At 28.7% G+C, this 23,352-nt stretch overlaps 2 protein-coding genes across 3 annotated transcripts in view; one reads left to right on the top strand and one right to left on the bottom strand.

The window, feature by feature from the left end:
- Positions 1-290: 290 nt before the first annotated feature.
- LOC145183394 (echinoderm microtubule-associated protein-like 6) overlaps positions 291-23,352 on the top strand; it is a 46,562-nt gene continuing 23,500 nt past the window's right edge. Inside the window, exons 1-13 of one of the 2 annotated variants that reach the window (XM_090084522.1) lie at positions 291-551; positions 1,214-1,373; positions 1,585-1,683; positions 7,607-7,715; positions 9,478-9,623; positions 14,433-14,568; positions 15,138-15,253; positions 15,347-15,432; positions 16,895-17,032; positions 21,244-21,500; positions 21,902-22,111; positions 22,242-22,495; positions 22,774-22,916. In XM_090084522.1, coding sequence (XP_089940648.1) covers positions 355-551; positions 1,214-1,373; positions 1,585-1,683; positions 7,607-7,715; positions 9,478-9,623; positions 14,433-14,568; positions 15,138-15,253; positions 15,347-15,432; positions 16,895-17,032; positions 21,244-21,500; positions 21,902-22,111; positions 22,242-22,495; positions 22,774-22,916 — 2,051 coding nt within the window. In that variant the 5' untranslated portion in view covers positions 291-354. Of the gene's footprint in view, positions 552-1,213; positions 1,374-1,584; positions 1,684-7,606; positions 7,716-9,477; positions 9,624-14,079; positions 14,248-14,432; positions 14,569-15,137; positions 15,254-15,346; positions 15,433-16,894; positions 17,033-21,243; positions 21,501-21,901; positions 22,112-22,241; positions 22,496-22,773; positions 22,917-23,352 lie in introns of those variants that run through there. The other variant, XM_090084525.1, reaches the window with a different exon arrangement.
- LOC149889867 (uncharacterized) lies at positions 2,348-4,686 on the bottom strand. Its single transcript, XM_090084528.1, has 2 exons — positions 2,688-4,686; positions 2,348-2,570 (listed from the first exon to the last, which is right to left on the bottom strand). Exons 1-2 carry the CDS (start codon positions 4,590-4,592, stop codon positions 2,469-2,471), a joined length of 2,007 nt encoding a protein of 668 aa, XP_089940654.1. The 5' UTR covers positions 4,593-4,686; the 3' UTR covers positions 2,348-2,468.

Raw genomic sequence — 23,352 nt, 5'->3', positions numbered from 1 at the left:
TTATTATTATTATTATTATTGTTATTATTATTACTATTATTATTATTATCATTATTATTGTTACTACTACTACTACTACTACTACTACTACTACTACTACTACTACTACTACTAGTACTACTACTACTACTATTACTACTATTGATATAATTCTTCTTTCTCTTTCATAGAAGAATTTAAGTTCTTAATTGATCGAATAAAAATGAATTCTATTTTTATTTTGAAAAACTCTTTTATTTGTTCAATTTATTTTATTGTTTTCATCAAATTTTTGTAAAGACATTCTCTTATATAGTTTTTGCCGGTTTTTAAAAATTTTTTTAGCAATCAATTACAGTGAATCAATAAAAAAAGATGGTTGACAAGACTCCACCACCTGTGCAGCTTCGTTTAGACTATGTTTATGGGTACCGTGGGCATCAATGTCGTAATAATCTATACTACACTAGTGGAGGGGAAATTGTTTACTTTGTGGCAGGGGTTGGAATTGTTTTTGATCCAAAATTAAGAAGACAGAAATTTTTTTTAGGACACAATGATGACATTGTGAGGTGACTTTTTTTAAGTTTTGTGTGCTTTATGTGGAAGTATATTTAATGATCAAATCAGCTATTTGGTATTTCTTACATCTTTGAATAACCAATTTTTTAAAATTGAATAAAATTTTATTAAAATACAATATTATAACCAGGGCTGTGGAGTCGGTAAGCTGCTGTTCTGACTCCGACTCCTTGATTTTATCATGGACCAACTCTAACTCCCAACTCTGATTCCGACTTCATAAGTGACCAATTTTTAACAATAAATTTACTTTAGTAAAATGTTAACATTGGCTATTTCATCACCATGATACAAATAATCCAACCACTTAGTGCTTTAAACAGTATTTATTAGAAAATAATTTCTGAACAATATTTTCTAAGCTCTTGTTATGCAATAAACTCTAATGTAGTCACTAATAAAATTATGAATTTGTCAAAATCATGTTTGAAATATTGTCAGTTGGACAGAAAGAACTTGTTTTTCTTTAAGTTTATATTCTTGAAGAATCTTTTCCACCAAGACCTGGAGAAATTCACTGGTGCTCTCCAGTTGTTGCAAACTACAATTCCCAAACTACAACTGCAACTCCAGCCAAAATGAGCTCCGACTCCAACTCCACAGCCCTGATTATAACTTTTATTACATGAGATATTACTTCAAATTGTTTTAGCTTAGCATTACATCCTGAAGGAAAATCTGTAGCAACTGGTCAAGTTGGTAACAAACCATATATATGTGTATGGGATGTTTCAAGCTGTTGTACCATATCCATACTAAAAGACAACCATCAGAATGGTATTGCATGTTTAGCCTTTAACTCAGCAGGAACAGTAAGTTCAAAAAATTATTTTTAAAGTTGATTTACAGTTAGTTTTACTTCTTTTTGTGTTTTTTTTTTAAAAAAAAAAAAAAAAAGAAAGTGGAATTTTTTTTGGTTACAGTGTAATTCGAAACATTAGTTGAGCTTTTTTCGTTTATTGTCTTTGTTTTAAGTAACTTTTAGTTCTTCTTATTTGTTAATAACTATTTTGTGTATTTTAGCAATTAGCCTCTGTGGGTCTGGAAGAATATTCTCAATTAACAGTATGGGATTGGAAAAAAGGCAAGGTCTTGGCAGCAACAAAAGGGCATGTTGAACGGGTATGTCTAAAAATACTGTTTTGAACTAGTTAAAAAAATAACTTGAATTAAAGAATATTTTGTCCAGTCTTTTGGGAAAAAATTAGTTTTGCAAAACTTGATGTAAAACAAAAATATATATGTAGATTTTGTGATTATTTTATTAACTATAATTACAAAATGGTTTATTGATTTGTTAAGTATTTTTTGATCAAACCAAGTAAATTTTCAAAATGCTCACTACTTATAATTAGACCTCCTAGCCACAGTATTTTACTTTCATGGCTGGCTAAAAAACATTCTGACCGGCTAGCTGATGGCATGAGAGGCTAGCCTACATTTTTGTGGCTGGCTAGCCGCCTGATTTTTTTGGCTGCTTAGCTGGCTATTATATATATATATATATATATATATATATATATATATATATATATATATATATATATATATATATATATATATATATATATATATATATATATACATTTGCATATATAGGTAAGCAAAACGTGAAAATTATCAAAATACCACAAAGCCCTCGGCATATGCCGAGGTTAATTTATAACAATGTATATATATATAATATATATATTTAAAGTATAATAATGACATATATACAAGTATAATACTGACAGCATTAACCAAAACAAAACAAACTTTTGCATATAATAAATATTCATATATGAAATACAAAGTTAATCAAAATGAAATAAAAACATAAATATTGTCCTAATCCAAAAAATGCAAGACTTAGCTCATAGACCAGCATTTGGATAGTTATCGTGTATGAAACAAACTGCATTCATTCAAAATGGTGCCAAAGAGGATCTCTTTCCATTCAAAATTAAACCAGTTGTGCTAAAAAGGCATTTAACAGGTACACTGCCGATGCTCAATGCAAGATAAACCTGAAACAATAGAAACTATGTAAAATAAGCAACATTAAACTTCAGAAAAAAATTAATGTTTGCTGTTATTTTTGTCACTAGTATTAGTTTAATTTAAAAAATAAAATTATCTTCTACCTTGGCTATGGATGCTAGAATAGGGAACTTTTCTGCATTATTTTTCCAAAACAGCAAGGCTAGTGATTGATTATCACAAATGGTAAGATAAAGATTTATTTCAGCTTGCAACCCATTGCTATTCTCTAATATTGCTCCAGAGTTTAGTGAAGATTTTGCAGTTTCCTGTAATAAAGTCAGTCTAAGTATTTTAAAATCCTGAGCTGCATTTGAGCTTTTACTACTTTGATTATTGTCAATGTATGATGCAGAGAAGTTAATCTTTTTATCGGTTCCTGTTTGTGGTAAAATGTTTGAACCAAATAAAGAAGTTTTTATTTTGTCATAGCTGTTTTTTAACAAAATTTCACATTTTTCCTTCGTCAAAACAACATCACGAATTGCTGGATCAAAACAACACGCTAATTCAACTAAATTAGTAACAACTAACCGTTTCTCAATGCATTTTCTAACTAACTTTTTATATTGTTTTATCGCAGAAGAATCTGTGACTTGAACAATGCAACAATTTTTAATTTTATTTACCATGAGTGGAAGGCAAGACAAATTTGGTGTTCCCTCGCTAACAAGTAGAGTCAGCTCTCGAAATGGAGATAAAAAATTGCGCAGTTCTTGCAGAAGTTCTAAATCTTCAGGAAGAAAACATAAATCATACTTTCCAATTTTTTTTAACACTGTATCAACATGAGTTTTTAGATCTAAGATAGATTCAATCATTTCCAAGATACTATTCCATCTTGTTGGGACACTATTTTTTAAAGAACTGTGCTCATGACTTTTTATGACATCATTTTTAGCTTGTATGTCAAAATCTAGAAATGAATACTCTTCAGAATATTCTTCAAGTGAACTCTCATCAGCTTGACTAACAGATTTAGTTAGCTGTGTTTGTGGAAGAATGCTTACATTTTCAGTTTCAATTTCAAAATCCAGAATTGGATTCTCTTCATCAGCTATTAGCTCGTCAACATGAGTTGTAATTCTTTTGAACAACTCCTCGTCTTTAACAGTTTCAATTTCATTCAATAGCATATAACCCTTAAAATGTAAAGCTTTTATTACTTCTTTGCATTTGCTTACTAGTAAAGTTAATTCTGGAATTTTTTTTAAGCTATCCGAGGTTAAAAGCAGATGAATTCCATGTGCGGTGCATGTTATACGTTCATGGCCTAATAGCTTTGATAATTTTTTCATATTAGCTGCACCATCAGTTGTGTTAAATAATAAAAAATGCTTAACTTGAGGTAAAAAATTTTTTAAAACAGTTTTAACAAATCGATAAAGTTGCTCAGAAGTGTGTGACTCCACTGGCTGTACAGCCAATGTGAAAATTTTAAATCTCCAATCATGCACAACACTTAAACGAATTCCAAAATAAGGTAAACGATTACGCTTGTCAGTCCAACCATCCATCATCAAAGTTCCACTTACACATGATTGTAGAACTTCTAAGACTCTTTGTTTAACAGAAGTATAAACATTTTTTAGGGCAGATCCAGATATACAGTCAGATGATGGAGGCTGAAACGCTGTATTTTTTGAACAAAAACTTTTAAAACCAGATCTTTCAACTGAACTAAATGGCTTAAGATCTAAACATATTAACAGACAAAGATCTCTGTTGAATTCAAATTGACTTTGTGCTGGTTTATTATTTTGTACAGTACGGACCCAATTAGTAATTTTAGAACTAACTGGTTGCTCAAAGGTCTTTCCATGTTTAAAAACAGCATGGTTTAGATGGTTACCAGAAGATGTCATTGTTGAAGTAACATATACCTTTGATAATCGACCTTCATCGACACGTGATTGCTCTTCGAAACAGTATCTGCAGTACAACTGATTATTAAACAAATAATTTTGATTAATTTGGTTTCTTGAATCTTTCAAGATTAGTTGACCCATGAAGTCCCATGCTTTGGATGTAGCAGCCCTAGATTTGCTGTTGGACACAGGAATCCATCTCAGATCCTTGAGCAAGCAAATTGTTCCAGTTTTTTTTTCAATGGAAACAAACTTATTTACTCGTTCACAAACTATATATATATATATATATATATATATATATATATATATATATATATATATATATATATATATATATATATATATATATATATATATAATACAAACAATAATAATAATTCGGACCTTTAGAATGATTGTTTCTTTTAGTTTTAAAATTTAAATTGCGCAGATGACAACTTTTCTTTTTTTTTATGATAAACATTGACTACTGTTTTCGGACTGCAAGGGACTTTTTTATAGCGCGAAAATTAAGGTATTCGAACATACAGTATATTAACACGAGACTCATGGAATTCCATGGTTAAACCAAAAATTATATTACGAAGCGATTGGTGATAGGTGGTATGATAAAATTAAAAAAAAAAAATTGGACATAAACTAATTTAAAGATTTAAATCAATTAACTATGATTGTAACGGCTGGCTATGGCTACTTATTTTCATGGCTGGCGAAGGCATTTTTCACAGCTGGCTAAAAATAAAGCAGTGCTTGGCGACGGCTAGCGGCTAATGGCAGCAGCTTGCGGGTCTACTTATAATATTGATTTAGTTTTGTTTTTCTTTAATTCTATTTGTTGTTAATAGAGGTCTGCATTAGTTTAATATCTAACATGTCTTTAAAAGCATGTTTTAAACTGTTTATCCAAACACAGTTTAACTATTGTTTACATAAATGAAAAATTATAAAAGTACAATACCCTAGTAAAAAGTAATGTAATATTAATTTGACCATATGTTCAATTTAATCTTACTCAAAGATAGTTTATCAGGAGTATGTTAATTTTGCCCTAAGAAGGTTCCTGCAATATTCGTTCAATATTCAAGACATCTTGTACAAAAATTCACCAGTATGTATGACTTAGATCATGTATTATAGGTGTAGTCTTAATACAAGATTTAGTTAAGCGTTTCTGTTCTTGAATTTGATAGGAAGAACCAAGTTTTAATCCTAGGCGACTGCTCTTAACTTCTCTCAAAGAATTAAATTCTTAGACTGACATGATTAGAAACACGCAAGCCTGAAGAGAAGCAGTTTTGAAAAGATCACTAGTGCATCTATCTTTTCAAGAAATTTAGTACAATGTCAAACTGTAAATTTTCCACCATTGAGGATTGGCCTTTGAAATCTAAGCTGAAAGTTCCTTTCCTCTGCACTCAAATTACTTCCTTTAGACTTTAAGTAGCTATCAAGACTATTAAACAGTCTGTTTGTGTTGCAAAAAGCTGATGCACTCCATTGGAGGAAGTATGTCAAGAACTTTTGTGTTATCAGATCCCAAAGTTCACACAGTTCAGATGGGGCAAAGTTTAGATTTTTCTCACTGGCAGTTTAGATTTTTTTGTGCTAATTCTTTATTCAGCAGCAGAGAAAGTAAAAGTTACCAACGTTCTATTTTTAACTTTTACATTAAAACTTTACATTTTCTCATTGCTTGCAACACACCAAGGGCAAGGGTGTGTGGTCACCTTCTGTTCTGATTAATGCATTTACAAATATTCTTGTCCACTGAATTTTTTATCAGAATTTAGAAAATTTTTTTGGAATTTACAAATTATTTGTTGGAATTTAGAAAATAGGAGTGAGTATTAGCACCTGGAATTATTGTGGAAACAATGGGATACACAAAAGTAACAGCATTTACTTCTGTGTATCCCATTGTTTCCACAATAATTGTTACAGTATTTTATTTTTAAAGTTCAGCTAAAAACACTCTCCTGTTTTGTTTAAAAACATTTACTGTTTGTGCTTGTGGTGGACAAGGTCAAGTGATTGCAGTAGGTAAATGAGAACTTCCCACCCCAGCAGCATAAGATTTTTCAGGTCAACTTTAAAACACAGTCTTACATTATCATAAGAGAAATGGGTTGTCTTTAATTTTGATTTTTTTTTTTTGTAATTACTTACATCAGCCAATTTATGAGTTACATTCAATATCTCTTAATTTTTATACTTGTTTAGATCAAGTAATTTCCTTTAGATCATGTCATGCTCATTCTACTAAATATAAGGCACAAACAGTCAAAATTCGTCTTGGTAATTAAATTAGCCAGTTTACTTGTCACCTTGAAACTGGACTATAAATTTGTGTCTTTGTTGAATCACTTTTATGCAATTCTTTTTGAACAGTGTCTAAATTTAAGTGAGGTTTCAATGCCATTCAGATAGAACTTTATGTTTTACAGAAAGCAGGCACATAGTTTGTCATTTGATAGCATCAGTCTCCCCATCAAGTACATATATTTTTGTATGAATTCTTCATGATTTGATCCAGGATTCCTGAGCTTCAAATTGTTAGGTTCTTTGCCTTAACCATCTGGTGGCTACAGAAAAGATTAGTGCAAATAATGCTGTATTTTGTACCATTAACAAAAATATTCAAAATTTTCATGCTGCAATGTTTTACTTATGTTAATGACATGATATATAAAATTATGAACAACCTTTTCATATACTACTCTTCATGATTTCTGCAACCACAAAATAATCTTTAAACATATATTTATATATGTATCTTATAAATGCATATTTATATGCTTTATGTAAATCTGACCATTTACATGTTCTTAATTTTGCTAATTCTTATACATTTTAAATATTTTTCACTTAGAATAAACACATAAGTTTTGGCTTATAGGATACGCTCACAAAAATTTTATGTTATGTTCCTTTTTGCTGTTTTTTCTTACTTCTGGTGCATGGTTTATGAGAAGGTTTCAGAATGGTTTTTGGTTAGAATTATTTAAAAGCCTTCTCATAGGTTTAAAAACTCTTTAAAAAAACCAACCCAATAGCTATACTTTTTCAGTACACATTTTGAATACAATACCTTAAGTTACCAAATGGTTTTAGTTTTATTTTATTGCTATATTTTTTAAATGTGATGTTCATAGATCTTTGATATCTGCTTTGATCCATATGAAGGCAACAAATTGGTAACATGTGGTGTAAAACATATGAACTTCTGGAAACTAAGTGGAAATTCTCTGACACCTAATAAAGGTAGTTCATAATTTTTTAAAATTTTTTTATTTATTGTAATTTTGGGGCAAAATTCTTGCATAAAGAAAGAAATTTTTGAGTTCTACAACTGTTTTTAATTTTCAGACAATAGTATGTTTGAAATCTGTTATAAAAATCAGTCATTATTATGTTTGAAGTCTGTTACAAAAATCAGACATTAATATGTTTGAAAACTGTGAGTTTTGGCTATTCACCATACAACTTTAAAAAAAGTAACATAAAAACAGGACAAGATTACTTTAAATAATCTTTCAATAGTTTTTTAAATGAAAATCTTCAAGTGAAGTGCATTTTGTCTTTGGAAAATTGTAAAAAACATTTTTGATACTCTTACAAAATATCAAAATCTAAAAATATCTACAAAAATAAATAAAAAATAGTTGCAAAGATAGTTGTTGACATGTTAAGTAACATTTTGTTAACATCTGAACTTTGAAACAGAACTTTTAGTAAACTGCAAATTTTTTTTAATTGCTCATAAAGTTAACCAGAAATAGGGTAAAAATATAAAAAATTACCAACAAAAGTGATATGGTAAAATATTTGTAAAATTTTGCTCCAACTCTTACTTCTAAAACTAAGTGTATTACATACTGGCATGACATATGACTTTCTAAGAAATCAGTTTGAAACAAAGATAGTTTATAAATCAGTTATTGAGAAATTTAATTTTGCCATTCTATATTTTAAAAAGTAACATTAGAAAACTTATTTGAAAATAATTTTATACATTTCTATTGACCTTTCAAAGCAGGGTGGGGCAGCAAAACTTCGAAAATCAAAAATAGTATACAAAGTATATGACATCAATATAAACTTAACCAATATTTTTAAGGCTATTAAGAAACATTTTATTCAATGTGGGTCCCAGGGTAGCTTTCTCATAGATTTTATAGGATCTTTAAAAATTTTAGTCTTGAGAGACTTTAGAACTACAAAATTCCTTTTTTTTTATTCATGCCTCCACTTTCTAACTTTCTCTTAATGCCTTCTCCAACTCAAATTCTTCCCTTAACATTGTAGATGGTGTTCATTGACACTCCAACAGTCTCTGTAATATATCTAATTTTGACTCTGCCAAGAATTAAGTCTGTTATTTGTTGTTTTTTAGCTTCCTGACATGAATGATCCTATAATTAAAACTACTTTTGAAACTAATTTTTCACTCTGAAAAAAAAATTATATTATACACATTCATGAATATGGTTTTAAAAAATTATTCTAAATTCTAAAATATTCTAAGTTTTGCTGCCCCACCCTGTACTTGTTAACAATCATAATATCATTCTTGGTACGTTAAAAATATTTTGGAAATTATTTTATATAAAACTTATAAAACTTTCTTAAAATTTCTCTTTAAAAATCTCTTAAAATTATATGCATTAAATACAGTACAAATTAGTTGAAACAAAAACTTGATTCATTTTTAAAACTTTACGCATAATAATTAGAAATGTATAAAAGTATTTATTTATGCTCAGTTTTAAAAAAAGAATTTAGTGTGGCATGTTTGTTGCTATGGTTAGGAATTTTTAATAGTAATAAACAAAACTCCTGTGTAAATAAGTTTTTTTCTTCACTACTTTAATTATAGTTTTAACTTTGTTCTTTATAATTTTTTTCTCTCCATTTTTTAATTTTAATTAATGCTCACTATAAATATCTTTTTCTCCACTTTTTAAATTATGAATAAATACACTGATAAATTCCTGTTATAAAAGTCATGGTTTTGAATTTGTAGGTATATTTGGTGAAAAAGGAGAACTGCAAAGTATTCTATGCGTTTGTTTTGGATCAAGCGGTTATCTTTACAGTGGTACATTGAGTGGTGATATTTATAAGTGGAAAGACAATGTTTTGGTAGAAAATATTACTTCTGCACACATGGTAAGTTTCTTGAGTTTTTTTATTTTTTCTATATTTGAATATCTTATCATAATTCAATATATTTTACAATCAGTTTGGGTCAAAAATTTTTCAGCAAATCAATAAGTGACTGTTCTTAGGTGATCAACTCTTCAACAATGTTGTTTTTCTAAAACAATTATTATACATGATGAACAATATTGCTGAGACAGGAAGTGGTTGAAAATATAAAATATAAAAAAACTGCACTTAAATAACATTTTAGGCTTGACCCTCTGATTTTAGGGTTTGAGTGGTATGTTACAAAAACCCTTAGTATTTAGTAAACTGATGGAAACTTTGCCTTCTATTTACCATCCCAATGACAATCAAAATGTACCAGTTCCAGTGGTCAATTGATATAAGTCCATTTAAAAAATGCTCTTATGATGCAAGCTTTGTTTGGACACAGCGCTATTATTAAGAAAATATTTTGTCCAAGTTTTAAAATCATTATTTTAGTTTATGTGACTAACATTACTCAATTAGAAATCCTAAGGGTCACACCTAAATGTTAACTAATGGATTGCTTATCAAAATGCTAAATACCCAAGAACAGTGTAGACCCAAGAACAGTGAACAGCAGCAAAAGCTCTTTTTATTCATCTCAAGCATGAAAGTTATTTTACTGATAAGGCCTAAAATAGACTGGTTGCTGTGTAAGTTGTTGTAGGTGAGTAGTAGTGTAATAATCAATTGTAGTTGAGTAGTTGTGCAACAATCAATTTGTTTATCATACCACTCTCATAGCTACATCTAAAAAAAGACTGAAAATCGAATGTCACGTTCCTTTACTTTTCCTTACACAAACGTCGGCGTTCGCTTAAAATTTTTCAAAATGAACGCATTATTAACTAAGCGATTGATAATTAAGTGATTGATTGTTTTTTATTCATTATAAATAAATACACTGAATTGCAATAAAAAACAATTACGAAAATTTTAAACGCATTTTCAAGGACTTTAAAAGAGATTGCGCTAAAAATAATTTCTTCAATAGAACGAAGAAAGTAATTCTGTTTGAGCATGGTTTTTGCATGCATTTACAAAAGCGTTCAAAGTTTTACTAAAAATGACTGCATTTGCAATTACTTTAAAAAAGAAAACATGCTTAAACTTAACGATTGCTTTCTTCGATAGCGTGCTTTTTTTTTTTTTTTTTCTTATTTTCCTTTAAGTGAAGTAATGTTTGTTTGCATATTAAAAAACTTCTAAAAGTTTTTAAAATAATTTTCAAGTTTTACTAAAAAATACATTATCTATTAGAATATATAAACTTATTATGTTTATTATAATTTTAATTTTTTTATTGTGCGTTTAGCAACACCAATAATATGATATTTTTATTAACTTATAATTAAATACTTAATATACTATTACTTTTAAAGTTATTAAAAAAATGTCAAAGCAATTAAGCATTTTTTCGGTGTTAAAGAAAGATGGTACAGAGGAGCGTAGCATTAAACGCAAAGGAGAAGAGAGAGAAACTAAGCATACGAAAAAAAAGTGCAATGACTTGGATTGTGCTATGACTTTGGGAAAATTGGATATATGGCCAAAAGTATCCAAATATTAGCAATGCAACCAATTCAGTAACAATGGGGTGTAAGTTTTGGAAAAGAACATACTTGTTACGCCACGATAAAGATGGTGGGCATAAAGCCTGTATTTCTAAATAACGAGAGAACCTTCACAATATATCTCCAAGTCTTGAGAAAACTGTATCGGCATCAATTTTAAGAACTACTGAGAAGAATCAAGAAGAAATGAACAGACTTTTTCGGATGTCGTATTTTGTTGTTAAAGAGGATCTTGCATTTAAAAGATTTCCTCAGCTGTGCGAGCTACAAAAGCTAAATGGAATTAAGTTGGGCAAGAACTACTTAAGTGACAAAGCTTGCAAAAACTTCGTTTCGTCAATTTTGTCTGACCTAAAATGCGCCTTAAGTTTAGGCGTATCAAATGCTCGTTTTATTGCAATTTTATCTGACGGTTTTACTGATAAGAGTATTAGTGAACAAGAAACAGTTTTTTTAAGGTTTAATAAAAATCAATAATTTGCGCGCACTTGCGTGAAAAATTGTTTTGAAAATATGACACTTGATTAAACTCAATAAGCATCTTTGATATATCCAAAAACTTATTAACTAGAATAAAAATTTATTTGAATATAAAACTCACTTATTTGACATGTATCTCTTAAATTAGACGTTCATCGATAATTTAAGATACGAACGTCAACCTCCGTTAAAAAAAAACGATTTGTCATGCCCTGCTAGCCATCAATCTCCTGTATGTTTTACAATTTGTTCAAACAGTTTTATGCTTGGTCTACAGGGTGTTACCATCAGGCTATTAAAAATCTTACCCACATTCAGTTCATGTACTTGATGTCTGCAGGGCAAACTGAGAAGGTCTTAAACTTATGTTCACGTAAACATGCACTAGCTTAAAAACCAATGTTATAATAGGTTGTATCAAAAGATGAGGGAAGCATTTCTATTGAAATATACCTTTAGAGTAGGGAATGTCATTGGGTCCTGTTAGGGCACTGGACAGATAATTTCAAAAAAATTTTCGGATCACAAACCGGTTCAGGTTTAGGCCAGTTAAATACCTGATAGCCTGAGCACCTGAAAAAATGACCAAATGGGTTAACATGCAAAAACAGTTAAGGAACCAAAGCTTGAATTACAGGGTACCTGTTCAAGTATTGAATTTTTTAATACCGAAAAAACCCATACCCATTCGGTTTTTGGCTTCATTACCATTCAGGTCCAAAAATTAAAAGATTTTAAAAAATCAAATTGTTCAAAGTTTGATGCAGATGATCTTCCCTGTCAGTTGATCCTTTTTTTAGAATCAGTTGGTTCCTGGTTCCCTCTGTGAAACGAGGGAGCATTTCTGTTGTTCTTTTCACTTCCTTGATTACAGGAATGCTTCAGTTTTGGGCAGCCATCTATGATAACAAATTTGATAAAGTTCAGGCCAAATAATTAAAATTAATTTTGAATAAAACTTTGAATGGTTTCTATTGTCTCTTGAATCTTTGCAACTTTAAGCATTGCTTGAAGGCAATTAGTACCCTGTATAAAATTTAAAAGCACTAAGGAATTAAGTTTATTGCATTGTATTTACCTGGTTTTGGTTGGCCTCATTTGGTTCCTTACAGAACACAGATATTCCTTACTTTAGAGCACTCTCTTTAAACAAAATAAGTTAGATACAAGTTCTTTTAATAAGTATAAGTTTTTTATATTTTCATATTTTATAGAGCTTCTTCATAATCTTGAGCGACCTCTAAGTATTATAACTTTAAAACAATAAAAGCAGGTAATTTTGGTGTTATATAGAACAAATTTAGAGGGTAAGAGTTGAGAAAGAAAAAAAAGTCATTTGTTTTTTAGTTCCACTCTATTGCCCATATGATTTTTGATCATAGTATTGTTGGGCTGTAAGGTGTTCTTGCTACTTGAATTTAAAAAACATTAAATTTTGATTAAAGATTTTGAACTGGAAAATTACTTTCTTATCTTATAAAATAAGATTTTCTCTAGTGAATGACTATAACTCAATTTAAATAATGACAAAGATTTAAATAATGATAGTCAGAAGATTAACTTCCTCACAATAAGGTTTAATCAAGTTCTGCATTTGAAAAGTGTAGTGAGAATCTAAACTTCTTTGAGGAATTATGGAGTAAGAGTCAGTAAAAATGTATTGACTCTGACTCTAGGCTTAATGGCTAAGTTAAGCTATGTGTTCATTTTTGATACTCCATTAAAGCAATTTTCAGTCAAAACAAACTTGCCTGCTATAGTAGTTGTATTACTGTACTATTAGGTAACATAACATTTATATTACTTTTAATCTACCATAGTTATTCAAAGCTTGTGTTTTGTAATGAAAGAAAAATAGTAACTTTTTTATCTTAAGAATTGAGATGATTAGTAAATATATGAAAGTTCTTTATTATTTCTAATATTCAATACATCTTTAGTTTACTTTCTTGTTTTTAATTTGTAAGAAGGGCTTTAATTTTAATGAGAAGGGCTTTAGTTAATTAGAAGGATTACCTAAGTTAACTGGAAGATTTTAACTTTACTCTAAGAAATTTGTATGATATTTTATTATTATTATTATTATTATTATTATTATTATTTTTTTTTTTTTTTTTTTTTTTGCAAAAAATAAAAGAATTGAGAAAATGAACTTGACTTTTAACAGCAGATTTTTCTTTTTTTTAATTGTTTTACTTTTCACTTCTCTAACAATAGTTTACTGGTTTCAATTGACTTAGTTTAAATAAAGTCTCTTTTGAGTCTCAGATTTAACTACCATTGAGCTAACAAATGGCTCATTATTTATACATGATTCCACTAAAAAATTAAAAATCTCCTAGAAGAGTTTCTCTGTAATGGTTTTGCTCACAAGTTTTATCCTGAAGCCAATCACATGATAAAACCCTTGAGTTTTTAGTTGAGTAATGATTGTTTAGTGCAATACCAAATTATACCCTTTTTACCATTAAATTAGCAATATCTTACTGTTTTGTAATAAGATTACCTGTCAGCAGTATCAAGTATATTTTACTATTTAGAACTAGGTAAGTAGAAGTGTAAACTGTGCTAGTTATCTGCAAATAAAAATCACAGCCTGTAATTTGCATGTTATTAAAAAAGTCTCTTATTATGTCATTAATAAATAATCCAATTATATAATTTTTTTCAGTATATACTTTTTAAATAACTACTATATGATAAAACAAGAATCTCATAATAAAATTTCTAGGGGGGAGTTTTGACATTGTATACTTCGACAGATGGATTTGCAAGTGGTTCTAAGGATGGAACAATTGGATTGTGGGATATAGAGTTCAAACCTATTACTCGAATTGATCTGAACCAGCATGCTCTTGGTTACAAAGGTATATGGTTTACTTTTTTAATGCAGTTTTCAAATACTTATCTTTATTCTTTTAGGAATTGATCTGATAGTTTGTTTAAAAGTTGGGTTGACAATGTCAATCAATACTCTTAACTTTATGAGCACTTTGTGCTGACTTTAAAATTAAAAATCACAAATGTTCATGGAAACAATAAATGTTCAATATCTTGTTGGATTTCCTATCATTTCTTAAGCTGCCTGCAGTCACTGTAGTGCAGAATTTAATCAGTTTTTTGGTAACTCATATGAAATATTATGTGAGGTCATCTTGATTATTAATTTTTTTTATCTCAAATATTTTGATTCAGCTGATCCCACAGGTGTTCATTTGTATTAAGATCTGGAAATTAAGTTGGCCATTTTTGAACTTCTTTGATGTTTTCTGACAACCATCACCTAACACTTTGTGTAGTGTGCTCAGTGTCATTGTCATTCCATAATAATTTTGCATTTTGTATACATACTTCTGTTTTTTAAAAATTGCTTTAAAAAAATTGTGTGTAAAATTAATCTTTAAGAAAATAAATTGCTCTGAAAAAACTTTTGTAGGAATATCAATTCGCAGTGTATGTTGGATTGGTGAAAAAATTTTAGTTGGAACAAATAATGGAGAAGCTTTGGAGGTTTCTGCTGCTGACAAAAATAACCCAATGAGAATTGTTTCAGTATAAAATTTTTTAAAAGTTTTATGCTTAAATATTGTTTGATTTATTTGTTTGATTAAAATTGTTAATATTGAGAATCATAAATACTTTCAGGGGCATGCGGAAGGTGAGTTATGGGGATTAGCTCTTCATCCAAAAAAGCTTATTTTTGCTACTGGAAGTGATGATCTCACCATTAGGTATAAAAATGTTCTGCAGCTATTATCACTTGTGCTTTTTCCTGTAAAAGTTAGTTCGTACTTTGTAATACAGCCTTTTTGAATTCTATTATTTACTAAATACCCTCTTTTTACTAAAGTATTTAAAGCAAATGAATCATTAATTTGTAATAAAAGTAAATTTTAATTTCTTTGGTGAAAGTTTTATAGAAATATACTATGTAGTTTTGTAGAAATTTGTTATGTACACTACTGACAAAAAATTTGAGGCAGTTGATAAATTAATAGACAAAGATTCTTTCAAAAAACCATATGTTTAAATATTATTATAAATTGACAGTTATATAATGCTTTTTGTTACAATAAGCTATAAAGCAACTTTCAAAATAAGATAAAACTTAACAGAATTAGTAACTGGGCATTATATCATTTTTGTTGTTAAATCATATTTTTGATTTAACAACAAAAAGGATATAATACCCAGTTACTAATTCTTATACTAAGTCAAAATATCTGCCATGATTTTTACAAAAGGCTCTGCAGATTCTAGGCATCCTGTTATTTAATTTTCATAATGTCACAGGTTTTATTTCACTCCAGGAAGTTTGGAAAATCACCGAACCTCCACCGTGTTTAACTGTAGGTACCAGACATTTCTCAGAGTATCTTTCTCCAGGAAATCTTACAATTACTCTGGGTTTGGAACTAAATATTTTAAATTTTGATGTAGGTTTGCCCAATTTAATTGTTTAGTTTTGTTAACTGGATGCAGTAGTGGCTTTCTAGGTGCCACTCTGACAAGAAGTCTGAATTTCTTTAAATGATTTTTTACCGTGGAAGTGCTAACCTGTACTAAATTAAATTGTTTGTATTGGGCTCTTATCTTTTTCAGTTTTTTTCTATCTGTTGATATATTTTCAGTTGTTTTCTATCTGTCGATAATATGTTTTTAATTTCTTGTCTTCCTTGGCCTTCCTGATTGTTTCTTACTTTTATGTGATCCACTTTGGTGGAATCATTGTAACATTCTCTGTATGCAGCATCAAGAAACTTTTAATTTAATTTTTTTTGCAACTTAGACTTGGGAATAACTTTCTTCCACATAAACAAGTATTCTTTCTCTCTCTGTCCCAGTTCTTTTTCTCTTTTACCCATTTCCTTTGGGTTGTAAAATTTTGTAATATGAAGACAAATTCTAAAAATTTCTAACTTTCAAATTTAAGAACCTGCTTGAAAAATAAGTCTTCATACTAATACCACATTTAAAATAAAAATGCTAAAATAGACAGAAAATAACTCACACTTTAGTAATCATAATGTCATTGTTTATTTTAAATGGCAATATCAAATGTTATCAAAAAAACAATACAATACAATATTTACATATACTGTCTCAAACTTTTTGTCAGTAGTGTAGCTTTATAGATGTATGTTTTGTGGTTTTAGTTTATAACTCATTTATAAGTTGTAAATTTATAAATAGATTGTGGGATATGTCAAATAAAGAGTTAATTGGAAAAGCAACTTTTGATGTTACAACACGATGTTTAGCTTTCTCTCCTGATGGTAGTCATTTATCAGTAGGTCATGGAGATGGTTCATTTCGAGTCCTTAAAGGGAGGTTTGTCTTTTAATAGTTCTATAGCAGAATCCTACTTAATTAAATATTTCAAGAAGGATTTATTTTATAATTATACCTTTTTATTTTTGTTATTATTGTTTTATATATATATCAATATCTAGGAATAGTAAGTTAAATGTTCTTGATTTAAAAATTTAAGCCCAAATTTTCTACTACTCTACTACATCTTTATAAGAGTTTACTTAAAAGTTTGATTGTATGTATATATATATATATATATATATATATATATATATATATATATATATATATATATATATATATATACACACACACACACGCACGCACACACACACACATTTGCTTATATCAATAGTTTAAAATAGTTTTGCAAAGAAAAAGAAAGCAGAAGATGGTCTTTAATTTATGTAATTTTTTTTTTTTTTAATTAATGAGCTACGGTTATATTTGCAGCAAAAACTTGAAATGGGAGTTCAACTCTAAGTTTTTTTTTTGTTTTTTTTTATTGCTGTAGATGTTTACATGCAATGTATTTTTCATAAATTGTATTTTTATGCTGTAGATTTTCATGTTTACATAAATGCATTTGTTGGTTATATTCTGGATATCAATATATAGGAAATAACAACAAAGACAATAAAATTTACAGTTGTTCTGTACAAAAAAGATGGGTGAGAAAATGTTGGGGGGTGTGTGGAATTACAACTAATCATTTATAAGCTATTTATAAATGATTAATAATTGGATACTTTTAAAAGTGTACCAAATAATCCTGAAGTGTTTCATGAATGCATTTCATATTCTAAAAGCCAAATCCCTTTTTTATGTATCACAAATATTGAAGTCTTACACAGGCATCTATAAAAAAAACCAACTTGTAAGTGAAAAACTTTATTTTTAGCATAATAAGTTGTAATTTTGATTCACAAAAAAGATCCAGGTTTTATTTTAACATTTTAGAATACAACTATTCAAAGCAAATCAATTAAAATGTAGAAATATTTCTTGCTTAGGATCTGGGTTTATCATGGGAAAAAATTAGGGTACTATTTTTAATAAATGGATTCAGTAATTACACAAGAATCCAAAAAAAAAAAAAAAGAAATACATTAAGAAATGTAAGAAATACACTTTAGAATACAAAAGAAAGTATTTGTGGTTTTTTTCTGAATTAAATTTACTAAATTCTTTAACATGATATTTTCTAGACATTAATGTAGGACATAAATGTAGGACATTAATGTAGTAAGAGACAATAATGTAGGAAATAGTAATCTAGACATTAAATGTAAGACATTAAATGTAAGACATTAAATGTAAGAAATAGAAAAAAAAAAACGTAATTTTAATCCTTAATGTAGAAACAATGAAGAGCAAAAAATGGTAGGTTTTTATTAAAATGGTAGGTTTTTATTAGGTTACAAAGGTGTTAAATGTCTTTTGATCTGCAATCTTTTTTCTCTATAAATACTTTTTAAGTATTTTTAGTATGTTACTGAACAATATACTATCACCAAATCAAATTATATATCACAACTTCTGAAAAACAATCCAATCTTCAGGTTGAAGTCAGAAAAAAAGATTCTGTTGAATGATCAGTATGCGTAAATGGTATGCTTGCAACTTTTTCCTCTTCATTTACACTTTGAAATATTTAACCTGAAAAAAATATCTTCTCTGTTAATTGATATTTAAAATCTAGCAAAAAATCTAACAAAAGCTGAAAAATGTTGTCTGCTCTCAATTTAATTTTCTTTACAATTTTGTAGACAAACCTTGGAAACAGGTTTTGTAGAAATACCAAAACCATAAAAAATAATTGTTTGCCAAACCTTGTAGCAAAAAAGGTCCATTCAGCAAATAAAAATTTTGATAATGGTTGCTTCAACTTGATGCATTGATCGTTTTCATTTTTAAGCAAAAAATATTGAAAACTCATTTAAGTTACTTTTATGAGGTTTTATGGTGGGTCTGATTAACAAATGAACCTAAATAAATTTTACTGTCTTTTTCATAAATTTTTAAGGCTTTTTAAATAAAAGTATTCAGTAAAAAAACCAATATCTTAATTGAATATTTCTACATAAATTGCTCTACATTTTCTTAATGAGTTGTTGTAAATTAATATATTGTTTAAAAGAATAAATTAAAACTTAAATCTTTCTTCTGCATCAAAGTAATAATTTATGTTGAAAAAAATGTTTGTCATTTTAAAGTTGCACTTTTTTTTTAGATGCTTATAATAGATTTTTCTATAACTGTGATATCCCCTACAAAAAAAGGGGTTTAGCTTTAAGCAATATGAAATGCATTCATCACTGTTGTCAAAAATAGGGATAAGACCCTATGAGCTTACCCAAAAGTGCCACCAACATTGGGTGAAAGTAAACATTCCACTGTTCAGAAATGGAAACTTTGAAATCTAACAATGACATTTGTAGGATTAAATTGGTTTTGAAACTGTTGAAGCTGCTGTTTTCATACTTTAAAATCCTGGTTAGATAAATGCTTTTTAAATCTCATTTACTGTCAACATCCACATGAAAATCAGTGGATATGATATTAAAACCTATATTTGTAAGTAGATAAACTTTCAAACAAATAACTTACATGGTTGTTGATTTATTGATATTTTTACTTTTATCTTGTTTTAACACTTTTTGTCTGTAACATTTTTCACCGGTTCTTTCACCACTATGATGGTTATTGATCCCAAAATAATTTTACTAACTCTTGGATTTGTAAAGAACTTCTTTTTTTTACAATACTTTTCATCTGGTGACCAACCAATCAAACTTAGCATGACAAAGATAAGTATATATATATGAAAAATAGGCTTTTGTTCAGACTAATTGTTGATGATAATACTAAATGAGATATATAGTAGAGCTTGAGTATGGTTTTTCAGAGATAGTAGTTTTTTAAATATATATGTATTTTATATGTGGCATCCAAACTTTGAGAAAATAGAGAAATTTTTTTAAAAAAATTTATTTTCGTAAACATTCAGCACATGCAAGGTTTATCTAAACACATTTTTGAGAAAAAAGTTGTGAAAAAAGATGACACCATTTTAAAGTAATTAAAAAGTAAGAACAAAGAATTAATCAAAAATAAGAGGATCTTAAGAGAAAAACATTTTTTACTAGAATTTTGTTTTTGTTGCTGTAGCCTATTTAAAACTAGAAAAATTTTTTGGTCTGTGATTGACCTTTTGTACCTGATCCAGTAATAATAAAAATCCTGATGTGCTGCTTCAACTGCTTGCTGAACAGCCCTAAAGGCATATTTTTGTGAAAAAATTAATTACTTCAGGTTTATGAAAGACAGCATGAACTTAAGGAGTCACACTTCCATTTGGCATTGCAAGATAAATGTTTTGGATTGATCAATCTTTTCCAAGACATCATCTTTAAGGTTAGAGCCAAAACATGTACTCACCACTTGGTTGAACTTCGTGTTTCATTGACCTTAAATAGTTGGAATACTGAACTTCTCTCAGCTCATTGTTGAAAAACATCAACATTTTTTTTAGTTTATGACAATCATTCCCTTTGAATGTTTGCCACAGTAGAACTCTGCTGAATATTTAAAGAATCTGGCCAATGATCAGCAGTTGCTCATCATTTTTCAGTATCTGGAACAAGTGGTTAACAACATCCAACAAAATGTGTAATTCCGTTTGAGGAATGATGTCTGAAAATAAAGTGTCATCAAATCTAGTAATCATCAGCATATGAATGTCATAGCCAACGCACTTCCTGAGTTCTCGAAAGCTTGATAACTAGCTTTAATAGAGTGCAAAGTTTATAAGACCCCAGAGTTTTCAAGGCTTTTCAAATCAATACTACACTATGTGCAAGGATGGGTGATTGAATATGCCTAGAAACCTAATAGAATGTTTGCCATTTTCAAATTCCAAGAAATGATTGGCTTAACATTATTAGCCTCATTGAGAGACCAGATTTGCTGAACATTTACATGAGTTTCAGGTAGATTCTCAGAAACAACTACTATTATTTGAGGTTTTACATCAGTGTCTATGTCTATTTTTTGAATCAAAAGTTGTTTCTGAGGTTATGGGGTTTCATAAAGAAAATACTACACTTTGGTGAATTCATATGGATTTATAAAAACATTTCTTTTTAAGAGTTGCAAGTTTGTTAAAACATAGTAGATTGATCAAAAGTTCATATCAAATTTTTATTAATCTTTCTTGTACTTTGTAGAGAGCTTTCAGAATTATTCCATATTCAAGACCGTAAAGATGTTTTGCATGAGATGCGCTATTCACCAGATGGTGCTTATTTAGCAGTTGGATGCAATGATAGCTTTGTGGACATTTATTCTGTTCGAGATCGTTACAAAAGGATTGGTCAATGCAAAGGTAGTACAAGTAACATTACACATATAGATTGGTCTGAAGACAGTAACTACTTGCAAACTAATTCTGCTGCTTCAGAGCGTTTGTTTTTTAAATTACCTGGTTAGTATAAAACTTATTGTTACGAACACTTGGAAATTGTATTTTTGTAATTTTTGTAATAATTTTTTAGAATTAGTTTTTACAAGCATGGTTAATATGTTAAACAATAGTGTTTTTGAAAATTTTAAGTAAAAGTTTTGATGATTAAGGACTCAAGTTTTCTTTTAAAGTAACATGACTTGCTTTGAATTAAGTTTGATTTAAAGATCTGAAATCTGAAAATGAAAATGATTTTTCTGCTACCTTTAAGTAAGATTAGTGATGAAATGAGAAAATGTCAACCTTTCATGAAGTTTTGATTAGTTTAGAAATTTTAAATGACCTATATGAAATGTATAATGAATGTAGAATATATTTTTGTATATTTTATGATATATTATATGATATATTTATCCATCCAGGTAAAGCAGTGACTAATTCTGAAGAAATTGAAGCAATACATTGGCAGTCATGGACATCAATACTTGGACCTGAAGTTAATGGTATCTGGGAGAAGTACTGTGATACAACAGATATAAATGCTACAGACACAAATTTTCAACAAGGGGTTATTGCAACTGGTGATGACTTTGGTTTAGTGAAGCTGTTTAGATTTCCATGTATTAACAAAGGTCTGTTGTATTTTTCAAAATTCAAAAAGTTTTCCAAGGTTATTTTGAAATTCTCATAATTTCTACACTAATAATTTCTTTATGTTAGTATATCATGTTTATGATAAATTTCATATTTACAATAATTTAGGAGCAAAGTTTCGAAAATACAATGGCCATTCAGCTCATGTGACAAATGTCAGATTTTCATATGATGGATTGTATCTTGTTACAACCGGAGGTGCAGATCATGCAATATTTCAATGGCGTGTAGTTCCTGAGGGATATAAAGACGATAATTTAGTTTTTGGAACGGTCTCAGATGGGCTGTATCCTGATTCAAATGATGAAGCAAGCAATTCTGATCTTTCTGATGTCAATCCGATAGACAGTGACATAGAACAGGTTTTTTTTTTTGCAGTTTTCTTTGATTTTTTCATTTTTAACTTTTTTTTGTTGATGATTAAGGCTGAGGATTTTATTGGCTCAGAGAAAATTAATAAGGTCAAAAAGGGAGATATTATGATATTAAATTTTAATGCATTATACTTTTTTAAAATGAAAAAAACTTTGGAAGTTTTTTTGATATTTAAAAGGTTTTTTATTTTAAATTTTTTTGATTTTTTAGAGGTTTTTGTTTTAAAGGTTTTCAAAAATTTAAATGAGCTGTTTTGATATTTTAGGAAATAAGCATAGATTATGATAGAGAGATCTATAAAGAAGATCTTCCTAAAGTACAGAGAGAATTAAACACATCATCTAAAGAATCAAAACAACCACGTCCTCCTGCACCCTCGAGAGGTGTAAAGCTCACCCATGTTTTTGGGTATATTTTTATGTCTATAAATAAAATCAAACAATATAAGTTTGAGTTTTTACCTATCACAAAGTATTTTTCTTTTGTATCCATACCACATATGCTATAGATTTTTTTTGTATAGACACCAATCACTATTACTATTGCTAGTACAGAAACCAATCACTATCTGTAATTCAAACTGTAATCTATTAGTTTCTTTTTATAATTTTAACCAACTCACAGTGGAACCAGAGGTTGAAATAAACCAAAAATTTATTATTAAAAAAATGAATAACAATATTTTATTTTGAAAGCAAGATTAATTTGTGGAAAGATAAAATAAAAATGTTTTTTTCTTCTTTAAGTAAAGATCATTTTGAAGGTAGCAAATTTTATCCACCATTAAAAATCTGCTGAATTTTGAGGAGACTTCTTGCTTGAACTGACTTTAGAAACTGTCTGA

The sequence above is a fragment of the Hydra viridissima genome, unplaced genomic scaffold, assembly GCF_058129835.1.
Source record: "Hydra viridissima isolate aposymbiotic clone 2 unplaced genomic scaffold, HvirCarnegie_v1 scaffold_4, whole genome shotgun sequence".
NCBI lineage: Eukaryota > Metazoa > Cnidaria > Hydrozoa > Anthoathecata > Hydridae > Hydra > Hydra viridissima.
Note: the sequence above shows the minus strand (reverse complement) of the source record. Positions and strands in the feature narration are given on the sequence as shown.